At 38.4% G+C, this 26,336-nt stretch overlaps 1 protein-coding gene across 46 annotated transcripts in view; it reads right to left on the bottom strand.

Moving 5' to 3' along the window:
* The window catches only part of DST (dystonin), a 280,915-nt gene that overhangs the window by 127,424 nt on the left and 127,155 nt on the right, over positions 1–26,336 (bottom strand). For 43 of the 46 annotated variants that reach the window (XR_014944222.1, XM_015859182.2, XM_085542024.1 and 40 more), the window contains 19 exons: positions 25,700–25,866; positions 11,870–11,982; positions 11,647–11,753; positions 11,159–11,278; positions 10,384–10,479; positions 10,177–10,304; positions 7,219–7,312; positions 6,742–6,896; positions 5,472–5,934; positions 5,254–5,382; positions 4,984–5,061; positions 4,715–4,876; positions 4,492–4,596; positions 3,130–3,225; positions 2,534–2,659; positions 1,991–2,143; positions 1,591–1,745; positions 1,333–1,459; positions 90–273 (listed from right to left, as the gene is read on the bottom strand). Coding sequence is in view for 45 of the 46 variants with exons in the window: in XM_015859182.2 (XP_015714668.2) it covers positions 90–273; positions 1,333–1,459; positions 1,591–1,745; positions 1,991–2,143; positions 2,534–2,659; positions 3,130–3,225; positions 4,492–4,596; positions 4,715–4,876; positions 4,984–5,061; positions 5,254–5,382; positions 5,472–5,934; positions 6,742–6,896; positions 7,219–7,312; positions 10,177–10,304; positions 10,384–10,479; positions 11,159–11,278; positions 11,647–11,753; positions 11,870–11,982; positions 25,700–25,866 (2,758 nt within the window). In the remaining variant the exon portion in view is untranslated. Of the gene's footprint in view, positions 1–89; positions 274–1,332; positions 1,460–1,590; positions 1,746–1,990; positions 2,144–2,533; positions 2,660–3,129; positions 3,226–4,491; positions 4,597–4,714; positions 4,877–4,983; positions 5,062–5,253; positions 5,383–5,471; positions 5,935–6,741; positions 6,897–7,218; positions 7,313–7,433; positions 7,708–10,176; positions 10,305–10,383; positions 10,480–11,158; positions 11,279–11,646; positions 11,754–11,869; positions 11,983–25,699; positions 25,867–26,336 lie in introns of those variants that run through there. The other 3 variants (XM_085542042.1, XM_085542050.1, XM_032443514.2) reach the window with 1 other exon arrangement.

The following is a 26,336-nucleotide window of genomic DNA, read 5'->3' as shown; positions in this document are numbered from 1 at the left end:
AAACCACAACATGATCAATATCAACATCAGTAATTCACTAGAGCTTAAATTTCTGAAGAACCGCAAACTTTTACACAAGGGCATCTTACCTCTCTCTGCAGACTTCAGAAGCTCTTGATAGTATTGCTTGCAAATACTAACTTCCCTTTCCAGCTGTGCAGTATCAGAGCTTGTAAAGATTTTGGACTCCTGGCTATCTTCCACAAAATCATCAAAGCGGGACTGCAAGTTGCTTAGAACCTGCTGATGTTCACCTGGTAGCATTGTTTTTATCTGTAATAGATCATAAACCCAAGGCATGGTCAGCAATGATGTGTCACTCGTGCTACTGTCTGTAATACTTCATGTCAAAAAGAATTAATAACCAAATATTAAGATAGAAGTTAAAAAATGGTGGTCCTGAAAGCTTGCTGTTCCTGGCCTGGGGTCTACTTGACAAGCATCACATGAACAGGCAGTAGATTACATTCAAAACAGAATATTTTTCTGTATTTAAAGCCAGTGATTGGCTGCTAAGCCAATCATATGTCAGACACAGTCTCTCCATCTATGTCACATAGCAACAAACAGGAAGCCAGCAAGAACCAGAGGAATCACATTTGAGTGTTATTTCAGGTTCCTTTTTCCCAACAAGCAACAGTGAGAAGACTGGATTTAAAAAGTTGTTTTGGGTATTACAGATATTACTGCAACAGTTTGAAGACAGATATGCATCACTGCTGTATAACAAACTGCTGTATAATTCATGCTATATATTCAACAGCATAAAATTTGGTGATCTCACACACTGTTTTAGCTAGATAAGACAGTACCTTGATTGATATATCTGACAAACTAATCCTATTTATCAATTCAGATTTTCAAATTACAGACATGTATAAGGATGAAACAAATCATTAGAGAGGAATGAGTATCCAACTGTCTTCAGCTTGACAGACTAAATGTAATTTTAACAGTAAGAAATTGCAGCATAATGAATTAATGGGAGGTTTCACTAAAGAATATCACTTCCCCAAATACCTTCAACATAAATACAGAAAGGTAGACCCCTCCAAACCAAAATTCAGACCCTGTCCCTCTGCTGACAATAAGAAACTAGGGAGATTAGTATAGTAAGGCTACAGGCAGTTTTCACAACACAATCTTTTCACTCCTTCCTCATGTTATCTGTATTAAGGCTGCTCAGATCAAGGCAGAACTTTGCATAGTGGTGCACTGTCACCTATTTCCAAAAGATGAGGATAACTGCAAATTTATCATACAATATTTCCAGAAAGTGTAGCCTATGTCCTAGTAAATATCTAAAAGTCCCTTGGTAGACATAATACATACCGAGGCAACATTGCCAGCTCGAACAGCTTCAATTTCATTTGTTAGGTAATGCCAGGAAACCACACTCTTCATGTTTACATGCGACTCATGCCAAAGGGCCAAAACGTTCTGAAACTGCTGTTCAATCCTGAAACATACAAAAGTGCACTTTAAGATAAGCAAACATGTTTTATATTGGACTAACATATGAAGGGGGGGGAGGGAAGCAAATATATATATATTAGACCTATTTTAAAGGAGTTAATACTTTGTCCCCACCTGTTGGCTGTATCTATTGCTTCCTTGTTCGGTGGAGGAACTGTAAAGCATACAGATGGAACCATGGCCTCATTACCACTTGGGCTAATGACTTTCCATTTAGCACGATGGGAGTTGTTTGCTAAAACACACTCATCATCCTTGTAAATTGTTATCTAGAATTAAAAGCAGAGTATTTTAATGATCTAAGCATTACAAAATACTTCTACAAGGCTCTTTTGTAAATGGTGTCACTAAATAAGCAACAGAATAACCAAAACAAAGCTCAACAAAGCTTTACCCTTGTTTACTAGGGTGGAAGATATTTAGAGCCCAGTGTTCTCCAGGAATACAGTAATTAATTAAACTTTAGCTGAGCTCTCACGTCTGTAATTGATTTGAGGAAATTCAAGTTTCTAACCTCAATTTGTCTGTAGTCACAGATGGCTTTAATTGGGATGGATGTTTTCAGTATACAGTCAGGGTTCCTTGGCTTCAGCTGAATTATTGCCTTTGCTCTACCCACAAGGCCTGCTACTGTGCTCTTATACTGCAGGAGTTGCTCCTTTTCTTCCTAAAACAGTTAAGAAAAGAACACATTATGAGAAGCGGCCAGAATACAGTGTTCCTTCTTTGATCCCATTAAGCCTTTCTTTTTCTGACTTATTTTACTATACTTCTTATACATAACCCATTTTACAAGAACAAAGTATCTTTCTGAAGCAATTGGCTTACCACAATATCTGAAATTGTAAAGATAAAGACAACACTGTATTTGAGGGTAAGAAAAACAGCTATTAGACATGGACAGATAAAATTACTTAAGTTCTAAACCATAAATCTCATTTTCTTATTCCTTGCCTTTAAAGTAATAATTTTACAACAAGGAATTTTTAATCCAACTATCATCTACACATATCTTGTTTAACTGTAGCTCACATTAACAGGATCAATGAGTTCTCACCATAGACTCCTGGACAAGGTCTTCCAGCCTATGAAGGCTACTTGATCTGTCACAACTGTATTTTCGGTATATGGCATCTTTCAGATTCTTTAAATACTCCATGGCCTCTTTGGCATCACTGAAAAACTAGGATGTGAAAAACAGCTGGGTTATTTTCCAACAACCTAATTATTCTTATCTATTTTTAATACTGCACATTCCACTTCTGTTCGTGTAGTCGTGGAAGAACAACTTGGAATATGGTCTACCTTGGCCAGCATTAACAACCCTCTACTCTACATCCATCCACAAAAGCTTTAGTGAATGTAGCTCTGTAAGACACGAGCAGAACATGGCTTCATTCTCAAATTCTCTACTAGCCGTTATGGAACTATGAAAAAAGATTAGACCAGATTTACATCTGCTGTGAAGTGATACAATTACAGTGAAGATAATGTAGGTGTGGTAACACTGTGGGAATATGGTTCATCATCTCATAACTGTACATTCCATTCTACAGCTACTGTGAGAAAACACGTAACATCTTCATTTAAAATGGAACTTCTTGACTGTGGTCACAGATTAAAGAGATTTCACACTTTTATTGACCTCTTTACCTCAAAATATGCAGCATTTTCTTTCAAATGTTGTTCAACACAGTGACAGAGCTGAAGAATCCAGCTCCACTGTGTCTGCATAGCAGCTCTGTAGGCCTTTAAGGGAGACAGAGAGATTTTACAAAAGAAAATGAGAATTAAAACATATCAACAGAATTCAGAAAACATAAATATTGCAAATATAGGCATCTAACTAACATTACTCAAGAATAATAAGCTACAAAAAAGGGAAATTCCTATTAGATGTGAGAAAAAAAAACCCTAACAACTGTCTTTACTCCATAGAGAAACATCAGAAAACTTGCTCCAAGGGGGCTGCAAGGCACTGTTCTAACATTCACCAGCAGAGGGAACTCTTGACTTAACAAAAGCAGCCAAAAGTCTGCGGATTGAGTGATTCTCAGGGAAGATTTTCCATTGGCTTCAATGAATCTCAAATCAATCCATTAATGTGTATATTATTCTGCACGTAAGACATCAATTTAAGAACTCTTTTAATGTCCCAGTATAGCATTATTGCAGACATCGTAAGCTGTAATGGAATCATAGAGTCCTTAGAGTTGGAAGGGACCTTTAAGAGTCACCTAGTCCAACTCCCCTGCAATGACCAAGGACATTCACAGCTAGATCAGGCTGCCCAGGGCCTGATCCAGCCTTGCCTTGAAAGTCTTCAGGAACGGTGCTTCTACCACACCTCTGGACAACCTGTTCCAGTGCCCCACTGTAAAAGACTATGTATCAATGCTGCGATAGACTTATTTCACAATATGCATCTTCCAGTTTATTTCAACAGTTTGTTTCTACAGTTTGATTCAAACGTGCAGTAATTCAAATCAGATTTTTTTAATATCCAAATAAATTTTATAACTTAACTGACAACATTTATGAAACCGACTTTAAACCATAATAGGAAACAAAAAAATATGATAAGTAACTACAAATGCCTTGTTGAAACTCCCTTCAGTCCAACAGAATGGAAACCATGTAAGGACTGTTCTGTGCCTGCAGCCTGTCGCGGCAATTTGCATCAACGACTGTGGAAGCTGCACATGTGCCCAACGGGAGAAATATCTGTACAGATCAGTTTCTGAAATCTGATTTTTAGAATTCAGTGGGACTTGATCAGAGTCATCAAAAACATAAGCATCATTTTACAGAAATGCTTACAATTTTTGGAAACTGGAAGATGGGAATACCCTAGAGACACTGAACAAGAAATAAAAGTCTCATTATTGGGATCTGGTTGCTTAATGTCCTGTATGTGCTTCCCTTCTTTCCCACTTCAATGTATGAAATCACAAAATCTATACTAAATCACAAAATTGTTTTCATTTTTTTGTGTGCTTCTTTAAACCAACTTACCTCAATGGTTAGCCTGGCTGGGTGATTTTCAAGAAGCAACTGTTCTGCTATTTCTTGTACAGATTTAATAACTTCTTCTTTTTGATCAAGTTCTCTCATTAATTCCTTTTTTCAGACAAATAAGAAGCAAAATAAATAAATAAATAAATAAATAATTTAGAAACTTGTTGAATTGTTAAAGATGACTTCACTTTTCCCTCTGTATTACACTAGCAATACATACTGCATGGTATTCCTTTTTTCTTGTTATATTGGGGTTCCTTTCACTCCAATCATATGCAACCTCCTCTTCTTCTTTTTCATTCAGCCATATCAGCTCTCTAGTAGCACGAGACACAAAATCGTAAAGAGTATCTAGATGCCTTTCCTGATTTCTTGATGTATTCTTTATTAAAAAGAAGAAAAAACAACACCAGAATTTAAAACTCAGCCCTTTTCACAGATGATATGTACAGTGAAAAGTTGAACATCAAAGACGTATGACAAACTTACCAAGAGTTTTGAATACTGACTTTCCAGTTTGTGCAGTTTTTCCGCATAACTGAGTTTCAGAGGGGCAGTCATTTGGATCTGTATTTGGTATAGGAGGTCAGAAGACAAGAAAACAGTTAGACATGGTAAGTAATTCTCAACCACTAGATCTCCTGATTTCATGATATGTCAAAAATACATAAAACCCAAACACAACTCTGTAATTCAACATTACGTTAGGAATCACTCAGCAAGAAACTAACTGAGGTAATAAGGAATATGCTGCCATACCTCACTGATTTTTGCTTCTTTAAGGCTGGATTCAAATTCTTCAATAGCTTTGTGAACATTTTTGTGATTTTCTAAATGGCTTTCAACACTTGGTAAATCTGAACCCCATTCCACTCGATCAAGTTGCACCTTACAAAGAGGAAGGAAAAACCAGCCATGATCTACAAGTAGCAAATGTAGCAATATTAAAAGACGACTGTTTCTGTAAAGATTGCTACCTGCATTTCTTCCACCCAGTTCAATAGGTCCTGGACAAATTTCATGTTCACTTCTTCTTCTGTTAAATTCTGGTCCACAAAAGCTGATTTCATAAGAGGTTTTCTGATTTGCATAAGTTTGAGTGTTTGCAGAGTTCCACCATCTACTCCTGTTACATAGCTCTGAATTAACCGTGGTGGGATGCCTGGTGTGTAAGCAGGAGTCATGGCTGGTGTCAACCTGGAAGTAAGACCTGATGAGAGGCCAGATGTCAAACTGGAAGAAGTCAAACTAGGTGTTAAACCTTGAGTCATTGCAGCACTTAATTCAGGAGTTAGGTTTGTTGTAAATCCTGAGTTTAAGCTTTCAGTTATTCCTGATATCATCAGCTTTGTCTGTTCTGTTGTCAGCACATGTCCCTTGCTGTACAAAGAAGAACATTCGGTTCGTATGGCCATCAGTTCATCACGAAGTTTTGCAACCCTATTAAAATAGATATATAAATAAAATAATTCCAACAAATGTTTATATAGTTCTATCATGTTGAAATGAATAGTAATATGAATTGTAATGACCTTTTACACTTTAGTTGTTATGTAAACATTCATAAATAAGCTGGCTATGCCAGCATTGACTTCTATTAATACAGATAGTAAATGCAGAAATCAGACAATAACCCAGAAAATCAGCAGCACTGGCGTGAACCACACACAGTACCAGGGAAGAATTCAGCAAAGCAGAAAGTGTACAAGTCACTACATGCTGTGGTGGGTCAAACACACAGTTCGCTGCTAAACAGTTGCTTCACCTCACCCAATCCAGAACAAATCCCAACAAACTGTGGAGCCATTTCTTCATAGAATTAAATTGCACTGCTTAGCTATGTCTTCCTACTAGGACTGAACAAACTGCCACATATAAGCTAATAACGTTACCCCACCTGCTAAGACAGCTACAGCTATCACCAGAAATCTCACCTCTATTTTTAAAATCAAAGACTGTGAATTCTGAAACCATTTCAGCTGCAATAAAATATGCTAACATCTTTTCACTCAGATATCAGATAGCACAAGCATTTAAGTCATGTTCCGGTGAGTGACTTTATTTTCAGACATGAGCAAACAGTTTCTTGTCTTTTGTTTGTGGGCAGCGTACCCACAATCATACCCAGCAACCATTATTTGGGTACTAAGGCACCGACCAAAGTTTATCCACAGACCTGATTTTAAAATGATGTCCATGGTCTAAATTTGATAATTAATTTATTTATATAAACACGTTGTAAAGTACCTCTGTACAAGCTGGTCTGCCTGATAGTACTTTCCATCAATAAGAATTTGGGCATCAATCACTTGCTGGCGGAGAAGGTTCTCAGATTCAAGAAGATACCCAGCTATTTCTGCTTCGTGTTGAAACTGAAGCCCCGACTCTAGTCGTTTGGTGTCCTGAATAAATGAAAGAAAGCAATTAATCCCTGCAGCTAGTCATAGAGAAATGAGCTATAAAACATCTAACTGCTTTTGTCAAACTTTTTTCTAATCATAACGTATATTGCAAAGAACTTCAACTAACAGAACTCGTTATAGGCAATTTTTTTGTAATCTCTTGAAGAAATGCTAAATTAATGATAACAGAACAACAAAAAAAGTATCAGTTACTAACCATGTATTCAAAAATCCTAACTATTGAGTTTTGGCTTTTTTAAAGTAGCCACAGCACGGCAGCAAGTTTGTGAACACGGTCAAGAAAAATCAGCAGCTGACTTACAGCCTGCAGAGCATTCCGAGCAAGTATCAGTTTGTCCTCACAGCTTCGGCTGTCCCGCTGAATTCTGTTTGCAATCTGCTGCAGCATTTCCAACCTAAGTGACACCAGAACATTTTCAAAGAATAACAGTGTGTTATTTATATTTACTATACAAACATCAATTAAAATATCCAAGCAGTATCATACACAAAGCATAAACACATATGTCATGTTACCTGCTTCCTTCTAAGGTGGCATTACCAAAGCTTATACAAGATTTAATCATCGTGGGACCACGATTAACAGAAAGGAAATTCTCATTAGAGTCAACGCTGGTTTGAACGCTGGTACTGTTGCTAAACAGTGAATCGCTGCTATGATAGCTGTAACTACTGCTGTTCATCTTTACATCCAGAGCGCGGTTCTTTGGCTGCCTATATTTGCTGAAAAATGGGAAAAAATGGAGCTCCTACAAAATGTGCAGCTTCTAGGGATGAAATTTCACCAGTGGCTTTTGAAACGCCTAGCACTCCTTCTTTAAATAGGCTTTAGTATGCATATTCAAAACCCAGCAATTACTATTCTGCCAGCTCTTCAAAAGATTTCACCTGGGGCTACACATGACACCTCGCTTTTGGCTTCCCTAAGCCTGCATTAAAGGTTTGCAAGTACAGACAAGGCAGCAGCATTAGGGCGTCTCTAGGAAGCAGATGTGCCAAATATTTTATCTAAGTGTCACTAAATGTCTGTAAGCCAAATAAGAGCTTAAAAAAAAAATCTTTAAGGTGTTCCTCAGACTCCCGAGCAGTTTCAAAAAGGACTGGAGTTACAACCCTACTCTCCTCTGTACGCTATAGAAATTCAGTCTGCTCTTATTCCTTTTCCTTTAAATGGAACCGCACGATAAAACTGCAGGAATATCACAGTTAATCAGCTCCTACTAAGTTAATTTTAGACACCTGTACACCATCCAACCCACCATCATTACTGTCCAAGTATGCATGTTTACTAACTGCCCTGCTCTACCAATCTGTCCTGCAAATTTCCCTTTAACTTCTTCCATACTCAAAGCTAATTACTTCTTACTATTTTGACCACAAAACAAATAAGAACAATCTGATCACTACGCCCTTGAGTTGATATTTTAACTCAGAATACAAGCTTTGGTAACTTTTTTCAGTAACTCGCCTCCTGCTTTTAGCACCTGCTGAAATCCTCTCACCCACACCATATGATGACTGTTCAAGCAGAAGAGGCACAGACACATCCCCGTGATGTTTTCACTCTGCTGGTTTTGCAAACTGGAGCTGCTTGGCACCCTCCTCACTGACATCACATTCATTCTGATTCCACACACCAATCTGGCCATGTGCTGTTTATCTGTGTTGACATTTTCGAATGTATTCAGCAGACTTGGAGGCAAAGTTTTAGTTGCTCACCAAATTTCAATACCTCGGTATTAGAACACATCGAGGTCACATGTTTGCTATGACTATCAATATACAATTTGTCACCTCAAGTCTGTTCACCAATCCTGAAACACAGGAAGGAATTAACATGTATTTCTATTTATCTGTGCTCAATCCACCTGAACAGAAAATAAACTAATGCCATTTACACAGATAATCATAGAATGTCTTGGGTTGGTTGGGACCTCAAGGATAATCAGGTTCCAACCTCTCTGCCACAGACAGGGTTGCCAACAACGAGATCAAGTACCACATCAGGCTGTCCAGGACCCCCTTCAACCATGTCTTAAAGATCTCCAAGGACAGGGCATACCAATGTACTCCCAGTAAAGATAGCCAAGCTTTCTGCAGGTACGAACAGAATTCCTTTTGGTGAAAGCAGGCACTAACTTTGCCACTGGCATGTCAGAACAGATTAACCTACAATATATAGCAGACTGTATTTCCATCACTGCTTTCCAGTGCTCTGCTTGGCATGGCAGGGGAAAACTTTGCATTTCTCTACAGAAACTTATTTCACAGTTACCACAAGAATACTGTAAATCAGCAGTTCTCATTGAATGTGCTACTTCAGTCAGGCTCCTGCTTTTCTAAGATACATATTTCGGCAGCATGATCCATATTTAATCAACTCTTGCCTTTGAGATTTTCCCTGCCTAAAACCTGCCTTTCTGAAGACTCACTACATAACTGTTTGGATTCTTCACACTTAATCTCAGGTACCCAAACTTTATTTTCATCAGAAAGTCAGTGCCCGTATCTTCTAGAAAATCCCTTAGATCTTAGGTCTCTCCTTTGACTGCTTCTATGTGAGCAGAATTAATACATACCCAGGTGCCTATACCTCTCTGAAGGTAGGAGCCAAAGGAATCATGTAATTTCATAAAAATTAAATTAGGAGGGGCTAAAAAAGTAGGGGTTTCAATTAATGAACGGTAGTCTCTGTTTCTAGCACTGGATTCAAAAGATTCACCATCAAAAACCTTAAATGCTCTAATAGGGCTGCATCAAGATTTTAAGTGTGCTTGGTATGTTGTCAGTGATGTACAAAACAGCGTCATCAATTTTACTACCACGGAAGACCACTATACATTTTGCAAATCAAAACACTTCGTGTGCTCTTGAGTACAATCAATCACCTTTAAAAAAACAGAAGAACTTGACATCAGCCACAACGTGGTGCATCAAGTAAAATTAACATTTTATGCAAAGGATGAGGATGTTTATATGAAAAAGAGTCCAAGTAAGGCTTTGACCATCTATACCAGAAGAAACAAAGTATTTAAGTGCTCTAATCTCAGAGGCACAGAGACTATTCTCTAAGAATTTCTGAAACTATCCAAGGTATTTTCACCTGCATAAAGCAGATAGACAAATTCAGGTTTTAAAAAAAGCAGAATTATTCAACAGAAACTGAAAAATAACAGGGATGTTATCATGGAAGACAAAAATTGTGGGGAAAAGAACATAAAACATATTAACCAATCCTGCCAATCATTCACAAGCATACCTCTCCACTTCAGGCCGAAGAATCTTCTCTCTTTCCAGCATGGCAATAATAAGTTTTCCCCATTCTTTCTCTATGTCATTTGGATGATAGCCTTGAGGAAGTCTGATGCGTCCAAATTCTATCCAGACCTTAAAAATTCAGACATATTTCTTATTTTAAGCCACCAGAAGAGAACTTTTATAAATTTCAATGCATGTTAAAACTTACCTCCAGCAGTTTATATAGACGTTTAATTTTTAATTTATCTGTCTCCTTAGGTGGAATTTCTGTTTCTTTAAACTGCAAATATTGATTATAAAGTGCCTGCAGAAACAAACAAACAAAAAAACCCGTTAGCTTTTATTTATAGTGAACACAGTGAATATGACCTTACTCCCTAAACCTCCTTCTAACATTCTTTGTAAGCTTATGGTCTAATTTTTTTCTGCTTAAGTTGTGTTAAAAATCGTCAGTGACAAGCTGAAGATTTGCTTTTGATCATTCATATGTCAGCAATGTAATTCTTGTACTTTCCAATTAGATTTTCAAATGAGCCTCAACATGGCATCTTCAAGAAAACCAAAACAGCTGCTCTACTGTTGAAATGTGGTTCAAGTGGTGGAATCTGCATAACACATACAACACTTCTTTTAATTCTGGATTATCCAAAATATTCTGTGAGGACTGGTTGATAACATTTTCCTTTCTCTTTCAGAAGAATTAAATCTAGCTCACTAAACTATATAAAGAATTCATAAGGATGATTTATAAAATATATCTGTAGACCCTCCCTATCCCATCCCTAATGTTTTTAAGTTGCATGTCAGAAAGCCAGCAAAGGTCACCTTAAAACTATTTAATAAAAGCTCATATTGCTATGATGTCAATGTTCTACAGTTGATTTGATGGCATAAATCAAAAAACATTTCATTTGTTTGAGCATGCTTTGAGTAAGTATGACCAAGTTTCATTCCAGTAAAGAGTTTAAGATGCCACGTCTCACCTTCAGCTCCACAGGATTGTTGGGAAATGTTCTGTCAGACATTATTGTGACATGGTGCCTGATCCACTGCATGAGGTAGTTCACCATATTCTGATATTCAACCCATTTGACTTCTACATCCTACCAAAGCACAAAACAGACTATAAATCAGAAGAAAATCACCTGACAGCTTCATTTTTGTTTTATCTTTGAAGCCTGAGGATGCCACAGACACAGAAAAGCGATTTCTAGACCATGCAGCTCTGAAATATTTACATGTTCATTGTAATTCATCTAAGGTTTCCAAGTATATCATTTGCCCTACTCAATGTTAGTACCAAATGTTTCAAGTGAAAACAAAAAATTTTCTAGTCTGCAAATAAACTTGAGAGGCACAATTTACTGGTCTAACTGCATGACTGAAAAGTAAGAGCATGCAACCAGCTGTAACTCAGGAGCTGAAACCAAGAATGCCTGCACAGCTGCCCAAGCTTTTTTCTCTGACTTACATTTGCACTGATGCCTTCACCACCTTCTGGTACTTTGGGAAATGCATCATAAAGTGATGACACATAAGTTATTACTGATTTCTCATCAGGTGAGGAAACATCAACATCTAGAGAGCAAGACAGAACAGTGCTTTATCACACAGTTGTAAGGATGCCCACAAATCTGCAACAAGCAGCTATCTGGATAGGGTTTTTGCAACAAAGCCTTTTGTAGCTATCTTACCTTCAGGATCCAGAAGTCTGGCAACACCAAGTTTTTCTGCTACAAAAAAAGCGTGTTCTAAATTTGCAAGGTTGCTTTGAACAGCAACGGTATTCATGTCTATCAGGTCCGGCCTGCCAAAGAAAAAAAAAAACAAAAGTAACATTTAATTACAGCTCTTAAATAACAGCACCATTAGTAACTCAATCCAAGGACATGGAAGGATACAGCAACACAATTTTCATCAGAAAAAAGATTTCATTAAAAAGACATGAACAGGCAGAAGTCAAGGCTAAGTGATAAACACAACAGGCAACTTCAACCCTGTCAGTTCTTCCTTCCACCTACCAGTGAAGTTTCTAACCTCCCTTTTTATGCACCTCTATGTTCTTATTTATTCATATGCATTGCCATTGTATTTTTTTGCCTTGTCCTTTCTGCTGCCCTTGCAGAGGCTAAGCTCACTTTTCTCCTGGGACTCATTTATTTGGGGAAGGTTGTTTCTACCATCTTCACAAGTTTATAGTTGTTCTGCATCAAAACTCTTCAGGGCACATCAGAATCCATATGGAAATAAGGTCAGCCACAGAAACATCACTTTAACCTGATGAGTACTCTTACTGGGCATTAAAGAAGTCCTGTTCAAACTGCGTCAAAGACCTGCTTTTAGATAAATGCTGCTGGCAGTTTTCCTGCAGTCTACCCTCAGCCCCATAACACTTTCACTTTTCCACCTTCCTCCTAAACTCCACAGCCAGCCATAATACTCTTGTTTTAAAGGTATACACATACTAAGCAAAACTCACCTCTGAACAGTTCTAGTGGCCAAAAATGTTATCTTGTACCAACGCTACAAATTTTAAATTAATGCAAAACATCACATTAAAACTAATTACAAATGAATATTAACTTTTAGATTTGCTATGCAGTGTCAGGTTTTCAGATCTTTTGGCTCTCAACACACTCTGAGTTACTGTCTGCTTTCTGCACTCCCAGGAATCCTGTTGGACATAGCAACCGAAATGAAGAAGGATCTTTTGAAAGACACTGAGTGAAAAACTCATCCCACTGAAGTCAGATAGAGTTACAAGAGCCCAAGAACTTTGGTTTTGAAATCATAAGATACAGAAAACCAGACCCACACTGGAATAAAACAAACCCTCAAAACAAAACAAAGAAATGTCTAAGACATAGTGAATAATTCAGTGCTTTCTTAATTTTACCTAGCAGAAGCTTTAAGTAATTGAAAAGGAAGAGAGAAATAAACTTATTGAAAGTATCACATTGTAAGAAAACCTAATAACAATATATCTTTTGTAAATATCTCAGATTCTCTTGATCCCAAAATGGCATTGGCTTTGGAATACTCAGTACAATTTTGTCTTTATAATTAAGTATATGGATACTGTTAATAGAAATGTATTTCTTTCCAGTTGTCCCTGTTCTGTAGTGCTCTTCAGATCAGCTCATAGGGCCAATCTGAACCTACCCTTTCTTGAAAGAGCATGTAATTAATAATAAAACTTAAGCAATGTAAAAAGAAACATAATTCTTCAAAGCCAGTGGGAGTTTCCACTTTCAATATGCTTGGTGGGAGCATGATCAAGGCTCATGCCATTGTGCTTTGAATTTCCATGCAATGAAAACAGTGCAAAGAAAACAACATTCTCTGTCAAACTTAGCAGTACAGAGAAGCCAAGATAAATAAAAGACAACAGTTGAAAAGAAAAATGAAGTCTTCTGTTTCAGACACATTAACAGAGATGATGTGAACAATGAAGGTTGCTTTCACAGCGCAGCTTTGATGAGAGAAGCAGGTTTCTGTAAGTGCACACAGTTTGCTTTGTGGTTTGTTTGTTTTCTTTTTGTTTTGGTTTGGTTTTTTACCTGCTTTCTTTACGTTTGTTTCATGCTTGTTTTGTTGTTTCACGAAATGACCCAGGAATCGTGCTGCCTGTTCAATTGCCAACTCTCAGAACAAGAAGGGACAAGTTTTTGAAACAGCACTGTCTGTTCCCAGAAACAAGCTGCATACTGCAGATTCACTGACATTATAAACTCCTTTGGAATAAAGTCTAGATAAATAACTACGGCTTTTCTCACTGCAAAATAGATAAAATCCAGTAAAAGCAACAGCTGTCATAGGATGCACAATAAGTTTTCCTGCATAGCTGCTACGGTTTCAGCAAAACTTCACAACAGTCATTTAAAACAAATTCCCATCCTGGCACCTCTGGCCAGTCAGGGTTATTCCAGTCCCCCTTAAAGAACAATGGTTACTTGCAATGAACACTGCTCTATCCTGAGTTAATTACACACTTAATACATAGCGTTTCAACCTAGATTAACTAGTCTGTATTTATGTAAAGCCTTGCTCTACCAGAAAATACCACTGAAGACAGTGTTTGTCTGCCTTAGTGGTGTTTGTCTTGGACTTTTTTGAAACAAAGCTCAACAGCTGGTTGAGAACAACCCCACTGCTGGCTTACAAAACAGAGAAGACAGATATTACGACTTCCATGCAAAAGCATATAGTACTTGCCAAAGAAAGTGCACACTGCACAGGGGCTGGACCTCTGCAGATAACCCTTTCTCCTTTTAGAATAACAGAGGGATACATTGCAAAACCACAGGAACAAGAAGCAAGTCTCAGAAACAAACAATCAAACACACAAAAACCCGCCACACTGTTGCACTGTTCATTTTGCTTAAGAAGGTTTTCTCATTTATAAAAATACCAAAAATTGCCTTTTCTGCTAGAAGCCTGCATGGACCTGCCTGCTAACTCAGCCCAAAGGAATCTGTACTTCAGCATGCTTAAAGGGATTCCTGTACTGAGCTCACTGTCGACCATCCTGCTCTATGGATCAAGGGAGCTGAGCATGGGCTTTGCATTGTGAATGCAGCTCCATGGGGCTGTATTCTGAGGTCTCACAAATATTTTCCAGTATCTTCACTATAGCACTTATTGGGAAAATTCTGAAATGTTACTAACTGCTTAAATTGCAGCTAGGATGAATATCCTTCTGATACAGTTTAATCAGTTGCCTTAAGAGTGGCAAAATATCAGACTTTAAAGCATCATCCATCAAGGCAAGCATTTTCATTTTTAAGGCTAAAGAGATGCAAGGTTTGTAGATGATAAGTCGTTTATCATTTATTATAACTGCATTTTATATATTAGTTCCACAGTACTGCTAAGTGGTTTTCTACACAGTCAAGAACCAACAAAATCCATTTCAGGTAGAAGTCGATGACTCTACCTTCTGTCATAATACTGTGAGTCATCTTACTGCAGTGGGCTGGGTCCTCGCCATCAAAAATCACACGTAAACATCCCAAACACAAGGAAAGTCGGAACATTCCATGCAAAAGAGATGCTCCTGCTATGGCCACACCTCAGCCAAGGTGCCTGGCTTCTACATAGTGAGTCATTAATCACCTAACTTATAAAATGATTGGTGCCTGCATTAATACAATTCCAAGTAAGAAACGGACAAAATTATGAACAATTCAAAAAAACGTTTAAATATATAGCATCACAAAGAGAAGTGAACAGTGTGTGCATAGCAACACAAAGAAACCAACAATTGTGATTGGGCTTGTTTGTTGTTGGGGTTTTGGGATTTTTTTCTAAATGAACGAGCTCTCATATAGGCTTTCTATTCTGCAAACATTCCTTGAAATCTGTAATGCATAAGAAAGTTGGGCACACACAGATTTCTCCATAGTCAGAGCTTAATGTCTAGTAAAATAGTTCAAGGTCCAAATTAGAAAACACAGTATTTGTCCATTAAAACAAAAGATCAGATATAAATGAGATCTGATATTTAATGAAAACAGCACTAAACTAACTGAACTTTTCTATTACCAATCAGTGATGAAAAGTCTACATCCTTCTCTTCACTGTTCCCCAATGACAACTGCTCAAGTATATGTATATACACCAGAGCAACAGACTACATCAAAATGCTGTTAATTGGTTCAAGGTTATCAGCAATCCTGAAGTTATTTATATGAACAATCTAAACGGTTTAACCTGCACTTCTCTCTTTCAGTCAAAACTTTGGATGGTGTCTGAGTAACACCCAAAATTAAAAGGTATTTTTTTCTTGGCTTATTGAGCACAGAAATTAATACAGCAAATTTCAAGCAGAACTGATGGAGAAAACATGACTGAAGATGCAGAGTGAAGTGAGTGTGTCCCTATATTTAGTTAGTTTCTCCATTGCTGTAACTAGGAAATGTCTATAAAATATAAATGAATTCTTTGCTTTGCTGTTCACAGACAACTGAAAAAGACACATGAGAAAAATCTGTGCTATTTTCAGGATGGGAACTATGGAAACTAATCAAATCCTATGCCATAACCATTAAAAAAACACCTTAAGAATAGAGAGACTCCTGAATCAGATAAGATTCACCATGCATTTCAAAACAGAGCAACAAGAAATACACCACCTGTCCTGGAGATTTTGATTCACAGCAGAAAGATTGCAGACAATGGAATCAGAAGATAAGCAGCGTCTATGTAAAACAACTATAAATTTTCACTCACTCTCTCTTGGCATACCTCCTGTTACTCTCCCAGGAACTCTGCAGATGAGGTGATAAAGGAAATCTATTTACAGTTTAGCCTATATGCTAAGTCCTACCATTTAACCTATTCCTTAGGTTAGCTATAATACAGAACATAAAAGATAAAACAAACATCTATGGATGATGGAGTGTCTAAACTAAGAACCAGCCTCATCTGTCCTTCAGAGGAAACAGACCAAGGACACTTAATGTGTGGTTACAGCACTGTTAAATGAAATTGTCCAAAAAAGAAGGCTCGTACAGAATAATGTGCAGAATAACATTTTATCATCATTAGTCAGCCCTGAACATTCACAGTATAAATAATTGCAGACTGTAACTCTTATGGGGACAGGTTTTAGTCATTTTAAAGTTTAACAGATTCACTCAGAAAGAGCAAGATTGGAGAGCATCCAGCTTTTATACTTCCCTAAGAGACCACAAGGTCACTCTTACACATATATACAGATATATACGTGACAAGGAGTGGGATTCAGCTCCAGAAACAGGCACCAGACAAATTTAATTGTCCGCACTCAGGTGTCCACATGCATTTTGCTGTAGTCAAGTGGTCAACACAACCTATCCAGCAAGCTCTCCAGAATCTAACTGTTACTTCTGTGCTGTGGGGTGGCTGAGCACTGATTAGTGAAGATTTGCCTAGTACTTCTTGAAGACTTTCTCATTCATTTAATACAAAATGAAGTCAAAAAGCTACCACCAGCTTACCAATAAAATTGAATAGATACAGGATATGTCTTGTTTGATAGTTCATCTTTTAGTGTTTCACTGGAAGTTTAAAGGGGAAGGCAGATGAAAAGAACTTCACAAAGCCCTTCAATATCAGTCAATACACACAGCCATTTTGAAGTGATTTACACAAACATTCCATTATTCTTCATAAATATCACACTGAGGAGGGGAAATATGGCAAATATTTCATGTCATCTCAAGTGTGAGACTAAAAAATGACTGTTCAACAATAGACATCAACTACATCTCCAACTGACACAGCGCAAGGCAACAAACATTTACCCCACAGGATGAAATCAGTGAGTCAAGCAGAGCAGTGTCACCACTGCAGTTAGGCACCATTTGAGAATTCAGGAAAAAATGTGATTTTCTAACCACCAACACCCATTATAGAAGTTTCGTCATAACTATGATAAACCAAAAAGCATGCTCTTTGTGCAGAGATCTGCATAGTGTTTACTCAACTATTCAACGATTTTCTTTTTTCAAGGTCAGCAGGGCCCTAGCTTCAATAATGCACTGTGATGATGTATTGCACATCATCAGAATGACTTGTACACGTGTTTTCTTGTCTTCTCTTGTGTTAGTGAGACAGGAATGCTTGTAGTATTCACTGTTTTATGCGCCTCTACAGATGTCATTCAATGCCCCTCCAAAGATGAACAATCGTGTCTTTTTATTCCCTCGAGAGCTGGAAAAACTCTCAAGTGATCCGGACTGTTCCTCCTTACTTTGTGTATATTTTTTTTGATTTTTGCTGCAAGTTTTCAGACATGATGAATCATTCTGAAAAAATCTATTGACATGACCTGCAAACACTGTAACAAGGGCATGTTACAGATACATTTCTGGAGTATTCCTCGGACATCTCAGTATGCACTATAAAAACTTTCAATAGAAAATTAACGTTTTAGCTTCACTAAAAGTAAGTGCATTTGAGAGGTATTTTCCCGTACTTATTAATTTAGCCCCTAACTACATATATGGCTAATCAGATTATTCCTTCTATTGTGTGTGAGTTTTAAAAACCAAACTGAATCCTCATGCCCCACCTTTGTTAGCACAGCAAAACCTTACCTGTAACTTGTCATATAAACTGATTTAGATAAAGACACAAATGAAGCATTGTAAGATCCAAGTTCTACTAGTTAGTTGCGGAGTTCAGCTTTAGCAAAAAGCTAACAAAACTTAATCACAACTTGGCAGGAGGTTTGTGACAAAGCTTTCAACCTTGCTATATGCCTGAATGAAACCAGAAGGGATCTCATTCCACCCTTTCACCAGCTTTAAAACCAGATTTTACATTCTCTTTGTAATATGAGATAACATCATTTTAGATACGGTGATGCTACATACAAGTTTGCCAATTTTTTTCCCTGTGATTACATTTAAATAGAAAAGGCTCATATTCGTTAACCTCAACCCCTACTTTGTGATCTGCAGAAATAACCACTTCTCCTTGGAGTGTCTGAATATCAAGAAGACAATGAAGAAATCCAACTAAATGATTTTTCTGCTCTGCTTGGTGAGAAAACTCCTTCCAACTCCCCAGCAGTGACTGCCTGATGCCCTAGACTGCCAGTGGGATTAATGTTACCAACAGGAAAGAGAGAGAGAAGGTAACACAAGGAGATCAAAAGCAGATCTCCCAAAGGCTCCTTGTGCCATCTTGCCTTGGAAGCAGATGTTCCTTCATGTGTCACAGATGTGCCAAGTGCATTGCCAGAAGACCAAGACCACTCCCTGTTTATCTTATTTATCTACCTAACCACATACCACCCCATCAGTGCTCACAGACAACAGGCACTTCTGGACACCCTAATGTGTTCTAGTCTTTACTGATGATCTAAGAGCAAGAGACACGTGGAACCTGTGTGAAAAGCTGGCCTTTCAATCCAAAGCTTTTCTTTTTTCTTCAGTTTACTTCCATTTTGCCAAAATAAGAGTATCATAAAGTCATCCCAGTATGACTTTTTTTCTTATCAGTTACTGCAAAAAAAGAAAACTGTTATCTTTCATTCAGCTGCTACTTTGCAGTAGGATCCAGCAAACAACATATCAAACAAGGATCATTCTAAGCCCAGATCTGAAAATAACCATTCCTAATGTCTGGAAGCCTCCCATCTGGTACCCACAAAGACTAAGCAAAACATCACAAGACATTAAAATTGTAAGCCAGCCTCCAGTACTATTTTAATATAGTCTGTACCAAGAGACATCAGAGTTTTTCAGAGAGCATCCAACTACATTGTAGCTGATGTTACTCTATGTTTCTAAAGTCATCAGCTATTTGCATACTCAGGCAAATCATTACATAAATGCCTGTTTGTCAATATTTTAAATTATCCTAAACACTTTATATTTTCCCAAATTGCTACATCTTAATGGCAAATTAATTAGTTTCTTTTACACACCAAAAACCCTTGAAAATAGTAACATACATTTTTCTGAGCAATGACAGAGGGGAGAACACAACCAAACTGACATTTTCTTTTTGTTAAGGCTGGTTAATAACAAATTACAAGTTACAAAACAGCAAGCCAAAACTAGCAGATGCAACTAATCTCTTTATTTAAAACATATCCCCTAGCATTTTAAGGTTTTCTTTTGCATTCATTCCCCACGGGGCTCAACATGTTACTGTAAATTGAGGTAGCCCTGTCCCTCCCCTTAAGGAATGTATTCATGTCAGTACCTGATTGCCTGCAACATGTTTTAACATCAAAGGGATGCCATACACGCTGCCATCCTATGCTCAGCATACACCTATCTATACATACATGTCATACTGTCTTGCATAAGGCTGAAACAGCTCCGAGTAATGAATGTCTCCGTAACATCTAATTTAAATCTCCCCTCTTCTTTCTAATTTAAAGACATGCCTCCTTATGCTATTACTATCAGATCCTGTAAAAAGTCAGACTCCCTACTGTTTATAAGCTCCCTTTAAGTGCTGGAAGGCCATAATCAGGTCTCCCCAGAGCCTTTTCTTCTCCAGGTTGAACAAGACCAACTCACTGAGTCTATCTTAATGACAAAGGTGCTCCAGCACTGATCCTAAGATGGCCCCGAGGGACACCATTCATCACTGGCCTCCACCTAGACACAGATCCATTGACCACAACCCTTTGGCTTGCAGTCTTCCTGCTAATTCCTTATCCGCTGTATAGTGTCCCTTCAAATCCCTCTCTCTTCAATTTAGAGATGAGGATGTTGTGTGCGATCACATCAAAGGCCTTACAGAAGTCCAGATAGACAACATCAGTCACTCTTACTTGGTCTAATGATGCCAAACATAGAAGGCCACCATCCTGGCAAACGAAATCTGCCCTTGGTGACACAACGCTGGCTGTCTCAGATCTCCTCCTCATCTTGCATATGCCTTAACGACAGCTTCCAGTAGGAGCTGCTCCATGATCTCCCCCGGTACAGACATGAAGCTCACCAGCCTGTAGCTTCCTGAGTCCTCCCTTCTCCTTTTGTTACAAATGGGAGGGACTTTTACCTTTTTTGGTCTCTAGGAACTTCACAACTTTTTAGAGCATGGCTTACCAACTTCATCGATCAGTTCCTTCAGGACCTGCTGCATGTCATCAGGCCCCACACACTTTTTTCTTCTAACAGAGACATTGTTATTCTAACTTCTGCTCAAAATGCATCTCTTTGAACTACTTATTACCACTTTTTTTCTCTTGGAACATTTCTAGTATTTAGCTTTTCTGTTATGTAGCACTCAAATTTGTATGCTACAGTATTCACATGGTCTCAGCAAGCTTTTATATAGAATTACATGAAATGACCTCACTTATTTTATTGTCTCAAACCCCTCATGTGTGTACTGTGTTCCAGTTTGTTCATCAAATTGCTGCCTGCCCTAATTACTGGGTTTTAAGAATTTGGTTTATTCATACCTTTTTTCCTAATCATTGCCTCTTTGTTTTGTACAGTTGTTGAAACTCATCTAAGAGTGGAAGTGCAGACACAACTGGACACATCTGCACTCACTGCATAAAGAAGACTGGATCAAGGGCCCGTGACTCTTTAATTGCTGGTCCTTCCTGTAACATGACGCTGGTTGTGCCAACGTAGATTCTCACATTCAATATTTTAACACAAGCTATGCTGCTCCACACAACACAAAATCAGACAGCATGGCCTGAATCCACTCAGACAACTCAACACCTGGGACTAAAACGTAAAAAATGGAAAACAAAATATAGAGAGGAGTGCAGATCTATAATTAAGATTATATATATAGGAATAGTGTTCATTATCTATAGATATCAACTGTTTACATGCATTTTAACAGCAGGACACAGTTCTACAAAATAAGCATTTCTTCTTCCTGGGAGAAAAGCACATATGTAAGAAAATGGAAACACAAATCGAACATATTTACCTAAAGCATGGCCTACTGTCTAGAGATGCAAGACTAAGACCCAAGCATGTATATGGCAATATCTTTGGGAAAATCTGGCCAATTTTGAAGTCTGGCTTACAGGTTTTTTCTATATATGACATAATGGCATGAAAGAAATATCGCGTACTTTTTAAACATCACATTTCTTCCAATGCAAGACACTGAAGCAAATAACATGTCTTCAAGGAAAAATTAAGCTGCTGTTTAATAGATGAGACAAGCAGAATTTTCTTGAAAATGCTGGGCTTATGTGTAACCTTTCATAAAGGACTTGATCACACATCACATAAAAACATTTCCCCCCTCATTTCTGTCATTCATAACATTATTTTCTTATTATTTAATGAAGATTGCAAACTCACTGGAAACTCATGCATACATTCATTTATTATTATAAACTACTACTCTAGTACCCTGTTGTCTAGAACTAGACAGTGACATCTCCTAGCCTCACTGAAGACCAACTGCAGGATCATACTGGGCCCATAGTTCATTCTCTGAACAGCATATCCAGGAAAGACTCATCAGCCATGGTGTCAGGGCTGTGAGCACAACTTTGTGTTCAAAAATACATTCAGATGTGGTACTGAGGGGTGTGGTTTAGTGGGGAAATATTGATGGTAGGTGGACAGTTGTACTGGGTGATCTTGTAGGTCTTTTCCAACTTTGGTGATTCAGTGATTCTGTGACTCCTCTAACTGGCTGGCAGTTGTATTCCTGCTGAGGAGCCCCATCCCTGTTTATTCATTCAGCTCTTGCTGTGAGCTGGCATGCCTCCTGGCCCAGGGTGGGGCAGCTGTGCGGTATTTTCACAAGACATCTCTGATGAGCACAGCATACCTGGCACAGGAGGAGTTGCCACGTTGCACTGTGACTGGCACACGTGCTCTGCAGGAGTACTCCACACCCACAGGCAGGCTCTGAGGTGGCCACACCAGATCTGCACCGCTGCCTGGGCCAGAAAATCACAGCACAGATAAGGATAGAAGGAAGCTCAAAAGGTCGTCCTGTCCAAACCTCCTGTCCCCAGGTAGGTAACCCAGAGCAAGGTGCAGTTTTTGGACATCTCCAAGGAGGAGACTCCACAGCCTCTAGGCAATCTGTGCCAGTGCTCAGCCACCCCACAGCACAGAAGTGTTTCCTAATGGTCAGACAGCACCTCTTGTTTCAGTTTGTGCCTATTGCCACTTGTCACTGGGCACCACAGCTCTGTAATCTGCACCCTCCCTTCAGCTATTTATAGACGTATATTTATTGATAAGATGTCCCCTGAGCCTCCTCTAAGCCAAACAGTCCCAGATCTGTCAGCCTTTCCTCATAGGAGTTGCTTCAGCCTCTTAATCACTTTTGTGACCCCTCATATGTCTCAAGTAAGCCCATGTCTCTTTCTCACCCAGCACCGTGGCCTCACCAGTACCGAGTAGAGGGGAAGGATCACCTCCCTTGACTTGCTGGCAGTGCTGCCTAACGCAGACCAGGATACCACTAGCCTTCATCGCAGCAAGGCCTATTGCTGGCTCACATTCAACTTGCTGTCCACCAGGACTCCTGGGTCATTTTCTGCCAGGCTGCTTTCCAGCAGCACATGCTGGTGTCTGGAGCTTCTCTGCCCTGGAACATGCCAACCAGCAGCATTTGCAGACACACAGCCTGACTTCTGAGAACAGCTCTGCTCTGCAAAATGGAGTCTGCAAGCTACTAAAACAGACAAACTGAGCATATGGAGAGCCACAGCCAGAAATATGTGCATTCTGTTAGTATTTAACCTACTTACCAATATGAGCATAAGCTAGATTTATTTTTGTTCTCTGGAATAAAACACTGTAGTTAAAAATATCAGGCAACTGTTTGGAAAGACCGTTCCAATCTTGTGAGCAATAGCTGGAAATTATTATTTCTATTTAAGAGACACAAAACTGCAAAGGAAAAAAAAACACAGAACCTCAATGAAATCAGTGGAAGAATCTCATTGATTTCATCAGTGAGGTGACTGAGCCCAAGAACTATGACCTCTCAAAGCAAAAAAAAAAAAAAAAAAAAAAAAGCCATCAGATAAATACTTTAAACATACATGTTTACAGGAACAGGATGAGATAAATGGAAATGGACATAGAAACGCACAGAAGGGGAACTCTGCACTTACTCAGGAGACACTGACCCTCGGCCACTGAATTATCTGCTTTATGCAAAGCACTCATGTCATAGGTGCCTTTTTTTCCTAGCCAAAAAGCCATGAATGAAACTGTCAGAACAATGCCAAAAACAGCACTTTAGCAGAGCAACTGCAGGTAGTTACTAATACCCCAAAACATTTACAGTCACACAGCCAGAGAACAGAACTGATCTGTACCACAACTACAAGTTGCTAAGATGTAAGGACTATGCTTTTCACCATTAGAAGCCCTGGCACAAGCCTCTGAAAAAGATCTAAGAAATATATTATTCCATCTCTTATGTTCTTTCCCCTCTTTTTCCCCCCTCCCCTCCCTCTGTATCTTTCAAACGGCTTATTTTGTCCAAACTCCCATCAGTGCTATGTTCATTATTTCATCTGTTCTGTTCAGAAGTAAAAAAAAAACCCCACAAAATACAACCAACAAAACAGTCCAGTCCTTTCACACTTATTTTCCTTTGCCTTGCCAACCTTACTAAAAGAAGACTTCCTTGTTGTGATGCATCTCCTCCCTCACTGTCTACCCAGTACAGAAGCATTACTCAGAAAAACAATTCACTGATTCAGATGCAACTTCTTGTTGCCTTAAAGTTATGAAATGTCACAGCTATCTTCTCAAGGACTTAGAGCACTTTCCATGCTTACAGCCTTTCTACGCAGCTTGGGGAGTTGAATATATCTGCATGACTCATTTATCTCCCATTTTGCTTCAGCGTCCCAGTCCCCATACTGCATACATGCTGATTCTTCCTAGGTTCATTTCTGCCATGAGACAAGTGGTCTCACAAGAGGAAATCCCAAAAAACAGATGATCTGCATAGAAAGACACAAATTCAACATGTCTTATTTGGGACTCTCCTTCAGTATTATACCAAGGAAATCGCATACCTTCAAACTTCCTCATGATATAGCCCAGAGCATACCACACAAATGCTTCACTCATGCTATAATAAAACCTAGAATTTGCAAGCCTCGTAAGTGAGGGACAAGTCAGTACACACTAATTTGCCCAGTGGCAAGAAGACTCTCCTCTCTGTGTAGTTCTATAAAAAACAAACCTGCAAACCTCCTTGTTCAAGTTAGGAGCAAAGAAATGTACAAATACAGAGGGATGCCTAACAATAGGTAAGGCTGAGCAAAGCACTGATCTTAAATCTTGTTCTTCTGTTGTGCTCTGATGCCAAAGTCAATTTTACCAAGAGACCTCTGGTTCTTCATTAGAATCTAGAATTAGACTATACCACATCAGCAGACCTCTTCAAGTGGATTTAAAGTAAGTAAACCTAATGTATCCTGAAGCCACCAATGGTTTTATTAGTGCTAAAAAGAGTGGTCACAGAAACATAGAGTAAGAACAGGGCCCTCTTAATTCTGGTAGTGCTCAAGCTAACTGGTCTCATTTTCCATGAGAATGCCCTGTTGTTTTCCAGAAGGTATAGAGTACATCTCAGCTCCAAGCAGAGAAACTCTAGAAGTTCTCAGTTTCAGAGGATAAATGAAGTCAAATGGAGAAGAATATGAGGAATTAAGACATATCTCAGGTTATGCAGTAGTTGAGGGACTTAATCAGCAGTGCAGATTTGGACTGTACTGTTTAGCTCTGTCTTGACCCTGCCTGTACACTGACATATGACCAAAGGGAATGTGAAGAAGACAGGGAACTAGAACCTCAGGTACAATCTTCTCAACAGCTTGGAGGTGACCCTTGAAGGATGCACAGGTTTCATGGGGTCTCTCCTCTGAGGAATGAGGGACACAAAAGGGCTAATAAGGCATCTTATGTCTCCAAGAAGCAAAGGACTGCCCAGGAAGAGCTAGTGTCATCTCCACAGCTGCAGTGCTGTTTATAGGCAAGGTAACCACAGAGTCTCTCCATGTAGATTACAATGTCGTAATTGATATATCTCAAGAGAACAGTAAAACTTACCTGTATTTATGAATGATGGCATTAAATAATCTTCCATCACGCCAGCAGGTAGTGAAATTTTCACAACGGATTCCAGCATAACCCTCAGTTGTCTGCTGTGACCACAGGAGCAATCTCTCTTTAGCAGACATGTCCTCTGACTCTCCAGTAACATGGATATCAGATATCTAAAATTCAACAAATATAAGTATTACAACAGTTCTAACACTAAAAAAGCAATTCAGATGTTACAGAAAAATGGCCTTCAGTAATAAAGGTTTTTCCTTCTTTAGCATCTGCATATATGAATGATTATTCACGCACCAAATTATTTCATGCTTTATCTACAAAACATTGTTGTCTTCAGTATAAAAAATAACATTTATAGCATCAGCCAATTCTCAACCTCAATTTCTAGGGACAATATAATAGCCTTACATAATGAGGAATATTTAAATATGTTTACTTTATGCTGATCATTTGAATGTTAATTAAATTTTATTTATAAATACCTACCTTAAATATGCATTATATAACTAAATATAAAATAAAATGTGCTATGGGCAGATATTCCATCTATATAATATCCATACTTATATTGTACTTCCTTCATTAGTTAGTTAGTTAGTTCCTCTCTTAAAACAGGTTAAATTATAAC

This window comes from Coturnix japonica, chromosome 3, assembly GCF_054131305.1.
Source record: "Coturnix japonica strain WE chromosome 3, WE-NBRP24, whole genome shotgun sequence".
NCBI classification, from domain to species: Eukaryota; Metazoa; Chordata; class Aves; order Galliformes; family Phasianidae; genus Coturnix; species Coturnix japonica.
The sequence above is the reverse complement of the archived record's forward strand: the minus strand, read 5'-3'. Positions and strand labels throughout refer to the sequence as shown.